Source organism: Neopelma chrysocephalum, unplaced genomic scaffold (assembly GCF_003984885.1).
Source record: "Neopelma chrysocephalum unplaced genomic scaffold, ASM398488v2 Primary Assembly neopelma1_82, whole genome shotgun sequence".
NCBI lineage: Eukaryota > Metazoa > Chordata > Aves > Passeriformes > Pipridae > Neopelma > Neopelma chrysocephalum.
In genome coordinates this window covers 2,528,347-2,546,508 of record NW_020897744.1, presented here as the reverse complement: position 1 = coordinate 2,546,508, position 18,162 = coordinate 2,528,347, and the positions used below count along the sequence as shown (strand labels likewise).

General features: G+C 47.3%; 2 protein-coding genes across 7 annotated transcripts; one reads left to right on the top strand and one right to left on the bottom strand.

Moving 5' to 3' along the window:
- The first annotated feature begins 2,945 nt into the window (after nucleotides 1–2,945).
- On the top strand, nucleotides 2,946–9,989 carry SERPINF1 (serpin family F member 1). Of its 5 annotated transcripts, XM_027691012.1 has the most exons (9): nucleotides 2,975–3,075; nucleotides 4,595–4,611; nucleotides 5,524–5,609; nucleotides 6,012–6,210; nucleotides 6,291–6,446; nucleotides 7,272–7,475; nucleotides 8,239–8,381; nucleotides 8,996–9,206; nucleotides 9,577–9,984. In XM_027691012.1, exons 3-9 carry the CDS (start codon nucleotides 5,532–5,534, stop codon nucleotides 9,834–9,836), a joined length of 1,251 nt encoding a protein of 416 aa, XP_027546813.1. In that variant the 5' UTR covers nucleotides 2,975–3,075; nucleotides 4,595–4,611; nucleotides 5,524–5,531; the 3' UTR covers nucleotides 9,837–9,984. The 5 variants fall into 5 exon arrangements, with proteins under 5 accessions (XP_027546812.1, XP_027546813.1, XP_027546815.1 ...); XM_027691011.1 differs by lacking the exon at nucleotides 4,595–4,611 and having other exon boundaries at nucleotides 2,946–3,075; nucleotides 9,577–9,989; XM_027691014.1 differs by lacking the exons at nucleotides 2,975–3,075; nucleotides 4,595–4,611 and adding an exon at nucleotides 4,873–4,897.
- A 485-nt stretch (nucleotides 9,990–10,474) lies between these two features.
- Nucleotides 10,475–18,016, bottom strand: SMYD4 (SET and MYND domain containing 4). Of its 2 annotated transcripts, XM_027691008.1 has the most exons (10): nucleotides 17,886–18,016; nucleotides 16,899–17,046; nucleotides 16,437–16,526; nucleotides 14,376–15,525; nucleotides 13,407–13,589; nucleotides 12,952–13,118; nucleotides 12,501–12,636; nucleotides 11,952–12,068; nucleotides 11,494–11,617; nucleotides 10,475–10,792 (listed from the first exon to the last, which is right to left on the bottom strand). In XM_027691008.1, exons 1-10 carry the CDS (start codon nucleotides 18,014–18,016, stop codon nucleotides 10,642–10,644), a joined length of 2,397 nt encoding a protein of 798 aa, XP_027546809.1. In that variant the 3' UTR covers nucleotides 10,475–10,641. The 2 variants fall into 2 exon arrangements, with proteins under 2 accessions (XP_027546809.1, XP_027546811.1); XM_027691010.1 differs by lacking the exon at nucleotides 11,952–12,068.
- Nucleotides 18,017–18,162: the final 146 nt, after the last annotated feature.

Genomic DNA, 18,162 nt, shown 5'->3' with positions numbered 1-18,162 from the left:
AGTGGCAGATGTCCCCGTCCAGGGCAGGAGGGTTGGAGCAAGATGATTTTTAAGGTCCCTTCCAACCCAAACCATTCTGTGATTCTATGAAAGAATCTTGAGAACCCTCCACCCAACCAAGCCATCCTACCACTTAAAAATATTGGCCTAGCTCACCACAGCCTGCCATGCTGCAGCTCTTTCTGTACAAAACAACTCCTGTCCATAGTAGATTCTGGTTCCAACCTCCCCCAGATTCTAGGTAAAAAGGATGGTGCTCTGTTTTTGCAAAACAGCAGTTACAGAGCCCAGGGGCCACCCTTCTGGCAGTGTTTTCCTCACTGGGGAAGTCTGCCTTCCCTCAAAGGAAGGAGCAGAATGCTTCTGGGAGCCTCCGTCCCTGAATAGTCTGCACCATCTGCTGGCATAAGAGAAGGACTGACTCACTAACCATGAATTTTGGGGATGCAGGCGACTTTGGGGAATAAAAAGTCCTGGCTCCAACCTGCAATTATGCATTTCTCCCAGTCTAAAAGGGGAAGAATGGCTGAAGATAATGCCTACCCCTCTAACCAGTGTAATGACACATACCCTTCAAAAAGAGGCTGTAATTACAGGGCCAGGCAATTTTAACAAGTAAACCCACAAGAATTCAGCCCTACTATGAGGGCACAGCTCTAGCCCACAGGGAACATTTTAGCTTATTTATTTGTACAGATTCATTCCTAACATTCAGAAATACCATTCCATGCCTTAGGTAAGTCTTGCCTTGGCTACTGTAACCTCCTCGAATGCCACCCTCTTGCACTGCAACCTCTGCATAATTTGAAACTCAAGTCTTCCTTTTGACGCCTCTGCCCTCCAGCTCCCCCTTCTATAAAGTTTTTTCCCTTGTTCTCAGTTTCCTGAACAGCTTGGTTCTTATTTCCTATTTTCTCTCTTGTTGCCATCACTCCTCCTCCAAGCTATTCTTGTCAAACTATTAATTTCATCTTATTTGACAGTACAGCAGCCCTCCATGACTGTGCTTCGCTCAACAAATTATCAGTTACACCAACCATAAGACTCTTTTTCACTCCACCAGCTTTCCAGAAGAGGCAGTTTGTAAAATGCAAAGTAATATTAATGTCTCTGCTCAGGAATTTCCACTTTGCATTGCTAAAGCTTTCATTTTGACTGAGCTGTACTCTGAAAAGACATGACTAGCACAGGGCGTCTGCTCTATCCATCTGCACCACTGGCTCAGAATATCAAATAAGTCTCAATATCTTTAATATTAGATGTATTTTTTCCTTACCAGAGCAAATTCATATCATCAGTACTTCCACAGCTGAAGTGAGCAATGTTCAGGCAGCATATTGAACCCAAACCAGAACAACAGTAAAATGTTTGCATTGATTTAACAAAACTGATTTTGTTAGATGAGTTTAATGCACCATTTCAGGGATACCCTTCACCTACAGGAATAAAGCTGGTCTTTCATAACGTTCTATGCAACTACCACTCTGATTTAAATGGTTTAAAATGAAACCTGTATTTAAACAGATGGGTTTTCATTTGAAGATAGAGACGAGACATAAAAACTTCTATAGTGGTCCTTCCATAAAGGGCATTTTAATACCACAAATAAGGTTTCAAAAAGAGATGAAAACCACCAGAAAATATCTCCACAGCCAACACCCCCATTCCTGGGCCGAGGATGGTACATTAACAAGTACAAACATCTCTCTGCAGATGATTTCTCACAGAGCAAGCTGAGAAGCAGCTGAAAGCAGAGCTGTTACCCTTCTTGCTAGAAAGGGTCACCTTTGAAGCACTGACTAATCACAGGGCAGATGACCTGGTTTGCCTTTCCAGCTTGCAAAACCAGCAGCTAATGCATCTCTAAACTCATCCTTTCCCCTTTGCTGAGTGCAGCACACTTGAGGAACTCCTCATTACCTGCCAGCAGCGAGCCTGGCAGCCCAAAGAGACATCCCGGTTCAAGACTGGGGGCACTGACAGTACTGCCTACAATTTACTTCCAGCATTTCCAAGTAGACAAACAGCTGGATCAGGTTAGCTACGTGTCCAGTTATCCCAGTATCCTGGCTCTCCCAGTATCCAGTAACAAATGACTGGGGAGAAGAAAGCCAAGAATGACTAAGGACAAGGAAAACCAACTGTTCTCTGGTTGTACTGCCCAGCTGCTGAGTCTGATGTTACGTCTGACCACTGTCAGCCTTCAGGGGACCTGCCTTCCACTAATTCGGTTTGGGTTGGTTTTTTTACCCTCAAATCTGTTTATCTTTCATATTCTGCAGAATCTAGTAATAATGAGTTTTACAATTTAATACTTATTAAAAATACACTCCCTTGATTTAAATGTGCAGTGATGGGTGCTCCCCTCGAGTCTTCTATTGCAAATAATAATGAAACCCCTCTGCCCCTTTCCTTTCTCCAGATCATTTGTCATTCTGTAAACTCCTACAAGATTCTCTTAATTCATCTTTTTTTAACAAGTCCTTGGCTTTTTAGCCTCTTTCTTTTCGGTCAAAAACTTTAAGCCAATTATGTTAATGACTTCTTGTTAACTAGTAACTATCACTGGATACAAGCAGTTCAGAGCATCTTCCCCTTAACTGCCTTAAACAACAACAGAATCCTGCTTCCACTTTGTAAGTCTCTCCATTAGATCTTGGACATAAATCCATAAATCCATTAAACACTGCTGCATTAACCATACCTCTGAGACAAAAGAAATTCCCTGATGTGACATATGGCAAAACTGCTGGGATAAACGACTTGCTCAAACAGGGCAGGGAGCGTTTGCCTCTCCGACCTTTGCTTTACCCACTACACTGCCCTGAGCACAGGGAGCACATTTGCCTTGGAAAAAAGGATTAAAAAAATTAGTGCAATTCAGTGGGAGAGTGGCAGCAGCGGAAAATGGGAGCAGAGCACTTTAAGAGAGCCCTGGGAAGCTGTAACCTGAAGCCTGCCGAAGGCTGGGCTGGGGGAAGCAGCAAAAAGCAGATGTGGCTGCACCAAACCCACACTGTCCTCGACTCGCACCCGCTGGGAGCCCCTGACAGCAGCGGCAGAGAGGAGCCCGAGGTAAGGGACAGCTCAGGGCAGCTCATCTGTGCCCACTGCCAGCGGTGAGGGAGCACAGGGCAGGGGCTGAGGCTGGGGAGCTCTCAGAGCACCTGGGAAATGGGAAGAATGGTTCTCATGCAGGTGTTAAAAGGTGTGATTCCCACCAGGAGACCTCACCAAGTATCGGGAGCCACCAGCACCAGCTTTGCCTCCGGGGCTGAACTGCGCTTGGGAACTGGGGTGGTTTTCTGCCTTTCACGCATCTGCCTTGCAGCTTTTTCTCTGTGATGGTAACAAGTTTGGTGACAGTCAAATCCTCTAGAGCTGGTAGCTGCAGGATGCTTCAGGAGTGCTGTGGGGTGGAACGAGCAGAGTGAGCAGTCTGAACTCATGGCTCATGTTTCACAGCACCTCTAAAGGCAGAAGCATTTATAAACGATGTGAGACTTTGTACCATTGTAGAGGGAAAGTAAAGTATTTCCTTTGCACCTGCAGGCCTTCACAAATCGACAATTCCCAGACACAAAGTACCTTCTCAGCTCATTTCTCAAAGTTTTCTTCCTGTACCTTCCTAACTGTAACATCACATGCTGTTGCCCCTTTTCTTCTCTTTAAGGACAGCCACAGATTTTAATATCACGCCTGAAACATCCCACCTCTCTCCAACCAAATTCTTTTCTCTGCATTGCTGGCTGTGTGCTAAGAGAAATACAAATAGAATCCAGATGTTCAGGCCAATTCAAACGCAAAAGGCTTTGTCTTTTTAAAATGGAAATTGCTTTTTGGCAAAGTCTGAGAAATATGAAGCTGGTGACAGTACTGGCAAAAACAATACAATCTGCAAAACCAATCTCCGCTCTCGTGGTCCCAGGAGCTCAGTGTAGTTGGAAGCAGGGGTTGTGTTGAGGTTATTTTTTTTCTTCAGAAAAAAGGTTATGCTCCATGGAAAACCTTCATCTCTAAACTAGACTGGGCCAAATCTCTTTCTCTCAGCATGCAAGAATACAGGCTGGTGCAGGCATCCTCATAGAGCCCTTGCTAAGGCCTGTTTAACTGAGACTCATGCAGGGCTTCTGTCATCTCTCTTCCAGCATGGTGCCTGTTCACTGTAAAACTCTGCAGTGATAGGAGCAATCCCAACATTATATCCACTATCGTACCACCAAATGCATTGGTTTGTTCCAGATAACAAATTCCTCTTGATCCACATCTGCACCAGAAACCTCATCTACTCAGCAGCTGGGATAGCAGCAGGTCGCAGGATGCAAGTGCACAGAGAAAAGAGGGAACCACTTCTGTGTTGCACTGACTGAATGCAGATGAAAACTTAAAACCTTCACTGCGGTGCCTTTTTCTCCATGGGAGAGCTGCCTCCAGAAGAAAAGACAGGGAAGGGAAAGAGCAAACTGCCTTTCACTCTGCCTGAACTGGGTCCTGAACTGGGGCTGTTGTAGCCACGTGTATTTCTAGCAGCAGGCATGTTTTCTTTACAGCTGAAGTTAATCTGAAACACATGTTCTTTCTCTGATTTCTCTAGATGCCTGGATGACAAGGGTTAGTTAAATACAACCCTCTTCTTTTAATTTCTGGGAATCTATCTAAACATTGCTTCAGACCAGCCTCGGTGGCGTCTATTCTCGGGGGCATGACACTGCAGCAGCTCTGGTTTACCCACAGCAAAACCCTGGGTTACTCACTGCCCTTTGGACCAGACAGATCTGTCTGGAAGGGCCACATATACCAGTACTGGAGTGATGAAAAGTGGATTCCACAGAAGGAACTGCTCTGGGGAGTCTGGTACTTTTCTCCCACCTCTGTTGAAAAGATTGAATAAGTCAAGGTCTGTCTTTCACTTCTTCTCTAGATCTGGCCCAGCATTAGGTATTTACTCCCCCTCTCCTTACTGTCTTTTAAGAAAACTCTTCTATTTTACTTAATCAAATTGCAAATAAGAAGCAAAGGATGCACACAGACTGTGCAGCCTTTCAGGTACATGCAGACACAAGAAACATGGCAAACTACTAACTGAGGCAGGTAACTTGTGTAGCAGAGTCAATGCTGTCTTCTGACCTGTTAAACAATATGGATTTGGTACCTTTTATAAATGAGGACTTGAATTCTTTTAAGTCTCAAACTCAGAAGAAACGATTTGGTGCTTTTCTGGACCTTTGCACTCAGTAACTGCCAACATCAGTGTGGTTTGGGCCACACACATCTGCTTTTGTGCTCAGGCACACCCACAGTGTGTGCTTGCCCAATTTTAAAGTCACTGGGGCCAGGCTGGTTGGGTACTTCCAACTAGAGAATAAAACTTGGCTAAGATCAGGTGTGTGTTTCACAATTGGAAGGACAAGCAGCAGCATGTGGCACTGCAGTTCCTGTCACAACCAGGTACAGTGAATACTAGTGGTAGAGGTGTATTTGCTTGGTTGCTCAAACTCTCTCTGCCATGTTCTTACTCTGTAGGTTCAGGCATGCAGATTCCAGTGGTTCTCCTTTTCCTGGGTCTCTTAACTGTCCCAAGCAGAACCCAGAACTCAGCTACTGAGCAGGTGAGTAGGAGACAACAGGCAAAGAGTGAGGGAGAGATACTTGGAGCAGGTAATTTAATTTTAGAGAATCTTATGCAAGGATTAAGCGCTACCCTCCTAAGTTACTAGGATTTTATTTAGCAGCATAATGAGACTAACTCCTGCTTTACCTAGATAAAACCACAGTAGTTACATCAGGGGATGACCATGAGGCAGAAATAGTGGATTTCAAATTCAGTGGTGCCTTTGGCTTTCCTGGGACACTTAAAGTAACTGTTCCCACACTCACCTCCAAGATTAAGCCAGTATTTCTGTACATCACAGGAGAATATCTGTAGATTGTTTGCCTTTGACACGTTTATCACAACTGCGCCCGCCCTTGCAAACTGCAAGTCTAACCAAAGTGCTCCCTGTACCTGCCAGAACTCTGCCACTGCTGATGGAGCCAATGCTGGTGAGGAAGAGGAAGATCCATTCTACAAGACCCCTGTAAACAAGCTGGCAGCTGCAGTCTCCAACTTTGGCTACGACCTGTACCGCCAGCAGTCCAGCCGCACAGCCACCGCCAACGTGCTGCTGTCTCCCTTCAGCCTGGCTACTGCACTTTCTGGTCTCTCACTTGGTGAGTTCTTGCCCAATTTCCTCACATACCATTTGGTTTGACAGGCCATCCCTCACTGTTGTTGTTGTTGCTCTTGGCAGGTGCTGGAGAACGAACCGAAAATGTGATTTCTCGTGCTCTCTTCTACGATCTGCTCAACAAAGCTGAGGTCCACGACACTTACAAGGACCTCCTGAGCAGCGTGACTGGACCAGAGAAGAGCATGAAAAGTGCCTCCCGGATCATCTTGGAGAAAAGTAAAAGTCCTTCTTCCCCTCTCTTACATTTTACCTAAATAACTAGCAGCAGGTAGTTATTTAGGTGTGTGTGTATATACACAAACAGACACACATGCACACTGAATAACACAGCACTAACAACTTTGGCTCTGACATCCTCCTGAGCCAGGATGCAGACAGTGCATGGAATGCTCTTGCTGCTTCAGAAACAGCCTGGAGAGTTTGTGTGCACTTAAACAAAAGACCAGACATGCACACAAAGACAATGGGGATGGAGCAGTTAACATGCAAAAAGTCCTAAAAAGAAACTTGCTGAGAATTTTGCCTTCACTCCAGGCTGTCTGGCAGGTGTTGCTGGCTTCCAGGAACCACAGATCACATTTTCTATTTGTGATAACATTCAGCCATATTCCTTTGTTTAATTCCTTGCAGAGCTATTTTAAATGTCTGCTCTTGGCATGCAATAAACATCTGCTGAGAAAGCTAAGAGCTATCTTTTGGAACCTGCTGGTTCCAAGAATCCAATACGTTGAGTAAGCTGTACCCATAAAGCAGGCTGGAGAAAGAAGAAAGGCTGATGTTGGAATAGCTGTGTCCAAAGCCTTCGGTTCTTATCTCCTTTTTTCACTTTTCAGAAGAGAGTTATCCCACACTCCAGCACAGGGGGCTGTAGGATTTGGATCAGTTTCCTCGATGGGATTCTTCTTCAAAGCAGGTTTCTGTATATACACAGCCACAGATATTTTTTGAGAGACCTGCTGCTGGGTTTTGGATTGCAATCTGCTGCCTTGAGATTGTTTTGGTAAGGGAGCTAGCTGCAATATCCATGTTTTTGTTCCCCAGGACTCAGGGCAAAGCCTGGATTTTACAGCCAACTAGAGAAGTCCTACAAGATGCGTCTGAGGGCACTAAGTGGCAATACCCAGTTAGACCTGCAAGAAATCAACAACTGGGTCCGGCAGCAGACAAAGGGAAGGATTATGAGGTTCATGAAGGACATGCCCTCAGATGTCAGCATTCTCCTTGCTGGGGCTGCTTACTTCAAGGGTAAGAATGTTGTGTACTTGGATACAGAGAGAGTCCATTAAGCATGTGTGAGAAGAGGAATGCTCTCAGTTCCAATAAAGCAAACAGACTGCCAGAGACACAGAGTGTGAGAAGCAAGTGTTTGAGAACGTTTAGTAAAGAAGAAAAAACATACACTACCTGAACAGAAATAGTCCTGAGGGGGGAATTATTACTCTTAGGAAGCTGAGTCTTGATCTGTTTGCAGTAAGAGACCAGAGAAGAAAGTTTAAGCTCACAAAACTCCAGAATATCACCACTCAGGGAAGGCACAGCTCAGAGTGTTCTGAGCCTTTTTACCACTGTAGAGGGAATGGAAGGAGATACTAGAGAGCTGTTCTAAAACATGCTGTAAGCCAGTGTCCTGGAGAATTATTGCTTAGAGACAAGGAGCAAAATAAAGGGTGGGGAGAGAAGCACTTTATATGCATTGACACAACTGTTACCCTTTAAAATAGTTTTGTAATTACATAAGTAGACATCAACATCCCAATAGCTACTCCACCCCTACATACACTGGCTTGATTATTTATTTGCCATTTAGCCAATTCTCAGATGAAAAGGAGGGGCCAAAGATGGCAGTAAATCAGTAGCTCCAATCAATCTGTTTCTATCCCTGTTATGCCTCAACTCTTAAAGCACAAATACTGTATATTAAAGCACAAGATTATTCAGCCACAGACATAAGCCTGGTTTCATATACTATTATTCCAGAAAATCCTCCCTTTTATATTTTAAAAAACAGGGACGTGGAAAACCAAGTTTGACACTAAGAAGACTACCCTGAAGGACTTCCATCTGGATGAAGACAGAACTGTGAAGGTGTCCATGATGTCAGACCCCAAAGCCATACTGAGATATGGCTTTGACTCAGAACTCAACTGCAAGGTCAGAGAGCAAATATTACATAAGATCTCCTAAACCTACTGAGGAGCAGGTTCAGCTACACCTACCTGTTAACCCATTCCAGAAGACAGCCTTGCTCCTCCCATCAGCTAGTTTTGCAATCCCTATTTTGAAAGGCAGTATGTTGATTCTTAGGATATCCTGCTTCTAAATCAGCTATGTGACAAGCAGTGCATAATTTAAATAATGCCCAGGTCCTACCAGCCTGTATTGCTTGACTTAAAGTTGGGCAAGAAGGGCAGGGCACACTCCTTAAAACTTTTCCATCTCTACCCCTTTCAACTAATCTTTCACTGTAGCATGAGCTCAAAGGTGTTCTAGCTGAGAATCCCCCAGAGCAATGCTGCAGGATTCAACAGCACTTGCCATATAACAGCAGGAAAAGTGCAGCATGGGTGAATGGAAAGCCTGGGGAAAAGCCAGAGGGGTCAGGAAGCATCATGTTGGATAAAAGCAAACAGGGAGGAAGAACAAATGTTAACTGGAAAGGCTGACCAGGCACTCAAGATTCAGGACTGTGCCTGGTACAGAATGGGTAAAACTGTTTATGGTTGATGTGACCCTTTCTTCTTTCTCTGTTATCTCTGGCTTTGCAGATTGCCCAGCTGCCACTGACAGAGGGAATCAGTGCCATGTTCTTCCTGCCTACCAGGGTGACCCAAAATATGACTCTGATTGAGGAAAGCCTCACTTCGGAGTTTGTCCATGATGTAGACAAGGAGCTGAAGACAGTCCATGCTGTGCTAAGCTTGCCCAAACTAAAGCTGAACTATGAAGAGGCACTTGGCAGCACATTAAAGGAGACAAGTATGTACATCACACCCCCTTTACAGACTGCCAGGGCTCGAAGCAGTGGGCAAGTTGCTTCTTGCTCTCAGAAGAATATGAAGCTGGTGGGTTATTAGTTAGGTCAGTGTGTAGAGATTTCACCAGCAACTAAATCATCTTGCCCAGGACTCCTCAGCTTTTTATCACATCTCTCCATCATGCTCATACAATGCTTCTGAGATTGAGAGGGTGAAGCTCAGTACAAACAGGTGTAAGCTGCTCCTCTCTGTATCCCCAGTAAACTCTGCCAGAGCAGCTCCGTGCCCTCCTGGATCACAGCATTAGCAGTACTGCTCCCCCACCCGCAGTCCATGCTTTCAGCTAATGGAATTCTCTTTCTTTCCTCCAGGGCTCCAATCTCTTTTCACCTCACCTGACTTCACCAAGATTTCTGCCAAGCCTCTTAAGTTGTCTCATGTGCAACACAAGGCAATGCTGGAGCTTAGTGAAGATGGGGAAAGATCCACACCAAATCCTGTGGCAAATGCTGCTCGTCTGACCTTCCCCATAGAATATCACGTGGACAGACCCTTCCTTCTTGTACTGCGAGATGATACCACTGGAGCCCTCCTCTTTATTGGCAAGATCCTGGATCCCAGGGGTGTTTAGATCCCATCACAATAATCTGCAATGGTAGGGCCCAAATGGAAAGGGTGGTATTGGGAGGGATACTGACTCCCTGCTCTGCTGCACAAAGACACAACTTGCAAATCTTATGCCTTCATGCTGCAATAAAAGAGCTTTTGCTATTAATCTCAGCAAGGCCCAGTATTCTCCCTTGAAAGATTGTCTGCCTACATCCTGTGCCTTCACTCCCAATTTCCCCAGTGAGCCACAATGCAGTTCTGTGTCCCAAAAGCAAGAAATACCTGGTGTATACTGCATTCTTCCCTATCCTGCTTTCCAACCTCACACCAGTTGTTGATACCAAATCCCTCATTACTGACAGACCTGTGCTGGAGCCCTCCAAGTTCTGCAGTGCCCCCTCTTACAGGTTGTAAGTTTGCACTTCCCAGCCTGCTGCCTCACCCCTCCCAACTATTTACATTTGACACTGGCAAGAAAAGTGCTTCACAGTATTAAAAATAGAAGGCAGTGTGCTCTGGATGACTGTACGTTCATAATGCTCAGGGTACCACACAGGGGAGAGTCACACTTCATACACAAGCAACTCAAACATTTGCTTCCAACCCACACATAGAAATTATACAACAGCCTCTATTCCCACCATACCACACACAGACCTCTCACGTTAGAATTGGTCATTTTATTTACAACAGCCTCACTAAAGAGCATTTCTGATTTCATTCAAGTTGCTGTTACACGATTTTCCAGCTTGTACTACATGACTACCTTACCACATGACACTTAGCTTTGATGAAAGATCACATTGCAGCTTCCTTTGACAGTGAAATTAAGTTCTCTGAAGGATGCTTCTGGGAAGCTCTGACAGACAGGTCTTCATCTCTTGTAGTTCCTGGATCTGAGCACTCTGAGGACCACAGTGCACTGACAAAATCTCCTCTGCTCTTTGAATTGTGCTCAGAGCTTCAGAAACTGCAAATCTGAAATAGGAAGATAATAACACAGTATGCAAAATACTTAATTCAGCTTCTTGACTTACACAACCTTTAAGCTCTTTCTAACAAAAACCTAAACCTGTTCATGGGTACAGATCCCACCTTCCCCTGCCTTTCAGCACCAGGCAAATCATGTGCAACTTCAGCTGCAAAGGGAGGATGAGGAGGAGGAAAAGGTAAGGAGATGGACAAAAACTGAAAACATTATCTTTGAGTACACTCCCTATTTCCTCACTGTGGCTCCCACTAAAATTAATTCAGTTAAAGGGAGGTGTTGTGAGAAGCTTTTCAGAAGCAGTCCAGGGACTTCCTTGACAATAAAGCAAGAGGATTTCATTCCCTCCTTTGAGAAGATGTCAGCAACATTACACAACTGAGGTATAAACACCAAGGGTGATGAGTTGTCAGAATAAAATGATTGGACAGGGAATAAATTGAGCAAGGGAGAAGCGAAAAATAGACAGGTAAAAGCAGAGAAAACAGGTCCAAAGAGAGCTGTGAGGAATAAGGGAACCCTAGTGGGGTTAAGGAACTTGCACTTGTGTAATGGCCAACTTTGGTACCTGTGCCAGATTGCCCAGTGCCCTGTGAGACACCCTCAGGGTGTCAAGGATCACCTGCCACGATACTGTGTCAGACACACAGGAGTGGTGCAGGGAAGGGACAGAGGATGAAACCAAACTTACCCATTGAAGAGAATTTGTGCCAGTTTGAAGAGTTCATGACCTGTTTCTACACTTGATGGCCCATGATGCATTTCCACAATCCCAATACTCTTCTTCAGGTGTCTGGCTGCTTCCTGCCACTTCCCTGATGGAAAACCAAACCAAACCAAAACATGAGAAATGAATAAATATTTTCTAGAGCTATCACCACCCAAAGAATCTGACAGCATTATGCACAATGTGATGAACTATGTCCACAGCATTCTTGGGAGGCTGCTGAACTCAGAACCAGGACAGGCAATCTAGAAGAACATGAGATGACATTATTGTTCACTGGCTGCCAGGAACACAGTTTTGGTCTTTCTGAGAGCCCTGCTGTCAAAACTAGGGAAAAAATGCAAGGGCCAGTCTGAGAAAAGGCTAGTCATGTTAAATTCAAAGTTCAGAAAACACGGGATAATGAGAAGACAATGCCATACCAACAGTAGCATAGACCTGTGCCAGATGATCCTCCATTTCTCCCATCAGCAAATGTTCTGGAGATAAGAAGTTTCCAGCATCCATTTGACACTTCAGGAGCACTTTGATAGCCTGATCTATAACGAAACAGGTTATAAAATTCATCCTATGGCCAGTCTCCAGCTGTCCATGATCCATGAAGTAAAATCAATCTGATCTCATCTTTGCACCTTACACAGGTAATTGGGATTTGGTTGGGATTCAACTCTGCTTATTCTACCCCAGTGTAGGCCCAACTCACCCCAGGGAAGCAAGGCCTGGGAATGCCTAACTCCAATGTTACCCTGAGTTCTTTTTATTTAATTACTTTACTAAGGAACAATGTGTGACTTAGATTAATACCCAGATCAGGGGTATAAAAAAACCTAAAGCTGAAGTCCCCAGGGACACCAGGCCACATGCCATAAGACCCCAAAGGCATGAGCAACAGTGCCATCTCATGGCTACAGCTTTGTGTCCCGACGTGTACTCCTCAGCTCCTGACCTTAGAGCAGAAAGCTGAGCCTTACCAGCCTTCCTGTCCCTTAGCAGGTCTAAAGCTTTCTTGATCTGTTGCTGAAGGTCCTGTAAACGGCGTGACAGGTTCTCTCTGCTGACTGAGGTTGCACAAGCTTCATTTGAACAACAAAGCAGGTCTTCTTCCCCCTACGGAAATCATCCCTGTGATCATTCCTGCTCACGTTCAACTCAGCACTTACTTTCCATCTCCATTAGCTTTGTATTGTTTTATAGAGATGCTAAATTGTTTTTCAGTTGTATTCATTAAACAAAGTGACTTTTTCGTAAAGTGCTATTAGCTTATTTGATTTTATAAGAAACAGTGAGATACTGGCACGACTCTACAGTGGCTTTTGCCTTCTGAGCAGGGATTGAACTGAGGTCTTTAACTCTTCGTTTTCCCAGAGACCCAAACCTTACACACCCCAGTAAGTTCCACAGTCATAACTATGGGAGAACTACCTGCATTGGAGCCCGGCAGCTGGGACAGCAGAATGAGTTTCTCACGGACACCACACTCTTGACATCAGACTCTAACTCATCAAGGCATGCCCGACAGCGACACTCAAAGAAATACTGACTGAGAAGCTGTTGTCTCTCAGCAGCTCCCGTTCTACATTGGTGAGGCCCTGAAAAGGAATGGCAAGGGTAGAAATCTCTAAACAGGTACAGTTCTTAATATCAGAGTAAATGGATTTTTGTTATAATTGAAACCACATATGTTTTGGAGAGAACACAGCTGGAGACTGAAAATCCAACAGTGGGCTCAAGTGATAAAATTTTGTGTTGCTATCTTTGGTCAAGGCTGATACATAAACAAAGGCTCCAGCAACATTATGGTACTATGGTATTAATATCCACCAGAATGCCAAGCAATGATGTCTGTGCCTTGAGACAAACCCAGAGTTAATGCTTACCATAGCAATGGAAGATCTCTTGGCCCCTTGGGATTGGTTGTGATGCCCTGACAGTGGCAGCTGTCCCACTAAATGACACGCTGGTGTTGGGGCAGCACGAGTGGTTCAGGAGGCTGAGGACAGGAAAGAAGGCTGTCGCCAGGCGCACGGGTTTCTTATTTACAACAGCACCATCTCCGGGTCCTGGAGACAGAGGAAGAACAGGCAGGTTGGGAATGGATGCTCACAAACCCACGCAACTTCTGCAACGAGCGCCGTGACCGATCGCAGACAGCAGCAGGAAGGTTCCTGGTATATTGCTGCAATAAATAATAGTGAAACACGCTCTGCATGTGCACCAAAGAACAGGCCAGCGTGGGACAGGCCATTAAATTTTAAGCAAGTCATTTTCATCTGCAGCAGGAGCTTTTTACAGCTGATAATTCAATCTCTTCACTTGACACAAGCTGGATGAGCAAGGACAGGACGGTTCCAGGCTCCTCAGTACGAGAAAGAAAAGAAGCTACTGGAGAGGGTCCAGCAGAAGCCATAAAGATGCAGAGGGGTCTGGAGCATCTCTCTTATGAGGAGAGACTGAGGGAGGTGGGCCTGGTTAGTCCAGAGAAGACTGAGAGGGGACAATAAATATCTCTAAGGTGGGTGACAAGAGGATGGTGCCAGACTCTTTTCAGTGGTGCCCAGTGACAGGACAAGGAGCAATGGCCATGAACTAAAACACCAGAGGTTCCACATGAGGAAGACCTTCCTTCCGCTGAGGCTCGCAGAGCACTGGAACTGCCAAGGGAAGGTGTGCAGTCTCCCTGTCTGGAGACATTCCAAACCCACCTGGACATGTTCCTGTGTCACCTGCTCCAGGTGACCCTGCTTTGGCAGGGGGGTTGGACTGAGTGATCTCCAGAGGTCCTTTCCAACCTTAACGATTCTGTGATTCTGTGACAAGAAAGAAGGACTTAAAAGTTTTTATCTTACCCAACTCCTGCATTACAGTGATGGCTTGTGCATTACACTGCAGCTGCAACACGTGTCTCAGCATCGCTTCTGCCACAGTCTTCAGCTCTGGAGACAATTCATCCGAGGTTTGTTCAGATGTCTTTGGTTTGGGCCACTGCTCAGATGATTCCTGATTCAAAACAGCAGCTTGTAGGCCAGCCTCTTGCAGCTGTTTGCAGATGGCTACTACACTCAGCATGCAGAGGAACTTGTGTTCAGGACTGTGCTGCTCAGTGTGGGGCAGAAGGTGGAACACAGCTTGGTAAGAACTGTGATACTGACCACTGTCATCACAACCAGGGATACCTTTGGTACCAGCTCCTGCCTCTGGTGCCTCACTGAGACATTTGCACCCTGCTTTGGGGTTATGAGGGTCCTCGTCCCCACTGTGGGACCATTCCACCAGCCTGTTAACCTCTGCAAATCCTGCCAGTAGAACAGTCCTCAAGGCCACATGGCAGAAGACACCCAACGTGAGAAGCAGCGCTCCCAGGGAACACTCTGTCCTGTGGTACTGCTCCCATGCCATGTCTGCACAGTTCTGGCTGCAGTACTTTGCATAACTGCACCCCCGACAAGGCACTGAGGCCAAGAGCTGCCTCAGACAACGATGGCAATAAAGATCTGCATTAGTGACCCGAGTGTCCCACGCTGTTTCACTGTCCTGCAGAGGAAGGCTCTCCCCAGGGCAGAGCACACTTACAAAGGCCTCCTCTTTCAACAGGCTCTGTCCTGGCATGATGTCCTGGGAGGCCACCAAGTGTCGTCCTCTCTCTGTATCAAAATTCAGGTTCAAAGATGAAGATGCACCTGAAATACTGTTATTCTCTTCCCAGATCTCTGACTTTCCTTGCATGTCAGCACGTGCTTCTTGTGCAGGCTCTGGACACCTCTCTTTCTCATGTAATTTAACCTTCAGTTGACTTAATTTTTTTAGCAGCATCTGGTGTGTAGGACTAGTCATGAGCCCATCCACATGGATTTTACTCTCCACCACACTGAGGGCGTCTGCTGCATCCTGTAACCTCCCCAGGCAGAGTAGACACTCAGCTTTCCGCAGCAAGACCTTGGGCAGCAGCCTGTCTGGATAGCCATGGCTTTCAGCTCTGGCAATGTCTTCCAAACAAACCTAGGAACAAAGAGAAGGCCTTTCAAACGTACTTGAAAACCAGCTGAGACTCGTGCTCTTTTATTCCACCTATGATATTCTCATTAAAATATTCTGTATGTTAATCAGCAAATTCCACGTCCATAGCCAATCTGTGGCCCAAATAAAGGCTCCTGACATAGAAGAAGGAAAGGAGGAACCCTTCGGAAAGTTGAAATAATGGATGTTTCAAGCACAGCTTGGGAAGCACATCTGATCTACAGACTCTAGTTCTAACAATCAAATACCTGTTCTGGGGAGGTTTGCAGAGCACCCACCTGAACCCTGTGTGCAAACACTGTGCTATAACACCTCAGAGAGCGCATGGGCTCTTTCTTGTCCCAATCCCGTCTCTTACAGAATCACAGAATCGTTAAGGTTGGAAAAAACCTCTAAGATCATTGAATCCAACCATTAACCCAGCACTGCCAAGCCCACCACTAACCCATGTCTCCAGGAGCAACATCTACACAGTTTTTTAACACTTCCAGGGATGGTGACACCACCACTGCCCTTAGCAGCCTATTCCAGGGTTTGACAACCCTTTCTGGGAGCAAACTGTTCCAAATATCTAACCTAAACCTCTCCTGGAGCAACTTGAGGCCATTTCCTCTTGTCCTGTCACTTGCTACTTGGAAAAAGAGACTGACCCCCACTTAGCTACAACCTCCTTTCAGGGAGTTGTAGAGAGCAAGAAGGTCCCCCCGGGCCTCTTTTTCTCCAGCCACAGCCCCCTCCAGGTGCTCCAGACCCTTCCCCAGCTCCGTTGCCCTTCTCTGGACACATTTCTACACACCTCTCACTACACAGGAGGGCTCAGCCCACCCTGTGTGAGTTTGGCCTTGCTTGGGGACACCCAGGAGTATGAGGGGTGGGTGCTTCCCACCGCTTACCTCAAAGTGCTCCAGGTGGAAGAGGGCAGCGGAGCGGTTGGCGAAGCAGACGGACACCTCAGGGCTGCCGGGGGGCTCGTGGGATGCCGCCTGTGGGGACCAGAGAACTGCTGCTGCCTCAGGAATCCCTCACGGGACCCTCCCAGCAGGGGTTGTGGAACCCCCTTCCTGGGGATCCCCTCATGGGACCCCTTTGACCATGAGGGGGCTGTCGGACTCCCTCCCAAAGGATCCCCTCATGGGATACTTTTGTCTGCAAGGGGCTGCAGGACCCTTTCCCTGGGGATCCCCTCACAGGATCCCTCCAACCATGAGGGGCTGCAGGAGCCCCTCCCCGGGGATCTCCTCATGGAAGCCCTTCGGCCATGAGGGGCTGTGGGACCCCCTCCCCAAGGATCCCCTCATGGGAGCCCATTGGCCATGAGGGAGTAGCTGCTCTGGGGGCTGCCCCACCACACTCACCTTTGAATAGAGCCTCAGGGCCACCCGGTACCGGCGGCGGCCAAATTCCCGGTTTCCCTGCTCCCGGTAGAAGCTCGCAGCCTCCGGCTCCTTGCCCGTGCACACCCGCTGGCACAACCGCACCAGGGCCGCCTCTTCTTCCTCGGTCCTGCGGGACATGGGGGTCAGCGCCACAGAATCACAGGATGGGTCAGGGACCACACTGGGAGGGACCACAGTGGCTCATCTGGTCCAACCAGGGTCATCCCAGAGCACCTGGCACAGGATTGCATCCAGGTGGCTCTGGAGTATCTCCAGGGAGGGGGACTCAACACCCTCTCTGGGCAACCTGTTCCAGCGCATGGTCACTGCACGGTAAAGAAGTTCTTCCTCATATTCACAGAATCACAGAATCAATTAGGTTGGAAAAGACCTCTAAGATCATCGAGACCAAGTTATCACCACCTTGTCAACCAGACCACGGCACCAAGTGCCACGTCCAGTCATTCCTTAAGCACCTCCAGGGATGATGACTCCACTACCTCCCAGGGCAGCTCATTCCAATGTCTAATCACCCTTCATCAGAAAGAAATTCTTCCTAATGTCCAACCTAAACTTCCCCTGGCACAGCTTAAGACTATGCCTGCTTGTCCTACCTCTAGTTGCCTGAGAGAAGAGACCTATCCCTCCTTTCAGGTAGAAACGTGGAATTTTCCCTAGTTAGAACGTCCTGGACATCGGTTTCTGCCCGTTGTCCTTTTTCCTATTGCCCGGCACCCCCGAGAAGAGCCTGGTCCATCCTCTGACACCCCCCTCTAGATATATATATACATTAATAAGGTCCCCTCTCAGCCGTCTCTTCTCGAGGCTGAACAGCCCCAGCTCCCTCAGCCTTTCCTCACACCAGAGATGCTCCAGCCCCGCAGTCACCCTCGTTGCCCTGCGCCGTTCCCGCTCCAGGAGCTCCATGTCCCTCTCGCACCGTGTCCCGCCCAGCCCGCGGCTCACCAGAGCAGGTCGCAGCCCAGGCGCACCGCGTCGCGAAGCGAAGCCGCCGCCAGCCGCTCCCGCAGCGGCGGGTCCAGCTCGGCCCAGCGCCGGGCGAGCAATCCCCGCCACTCCGGCCCCGGCAGCGCCATCACCGGCCCCGCCACTCCGCACCAACCACCACTGCCATGGCGGCGCCCAGAGGCGCCAGTGAGGCGAATATAGGGAACACTTCCGCCGTACAGGCCCGAAGCCAATAGACGCTCTGAGCTGCTGGTGACGCTCCGCGCTGACGCAA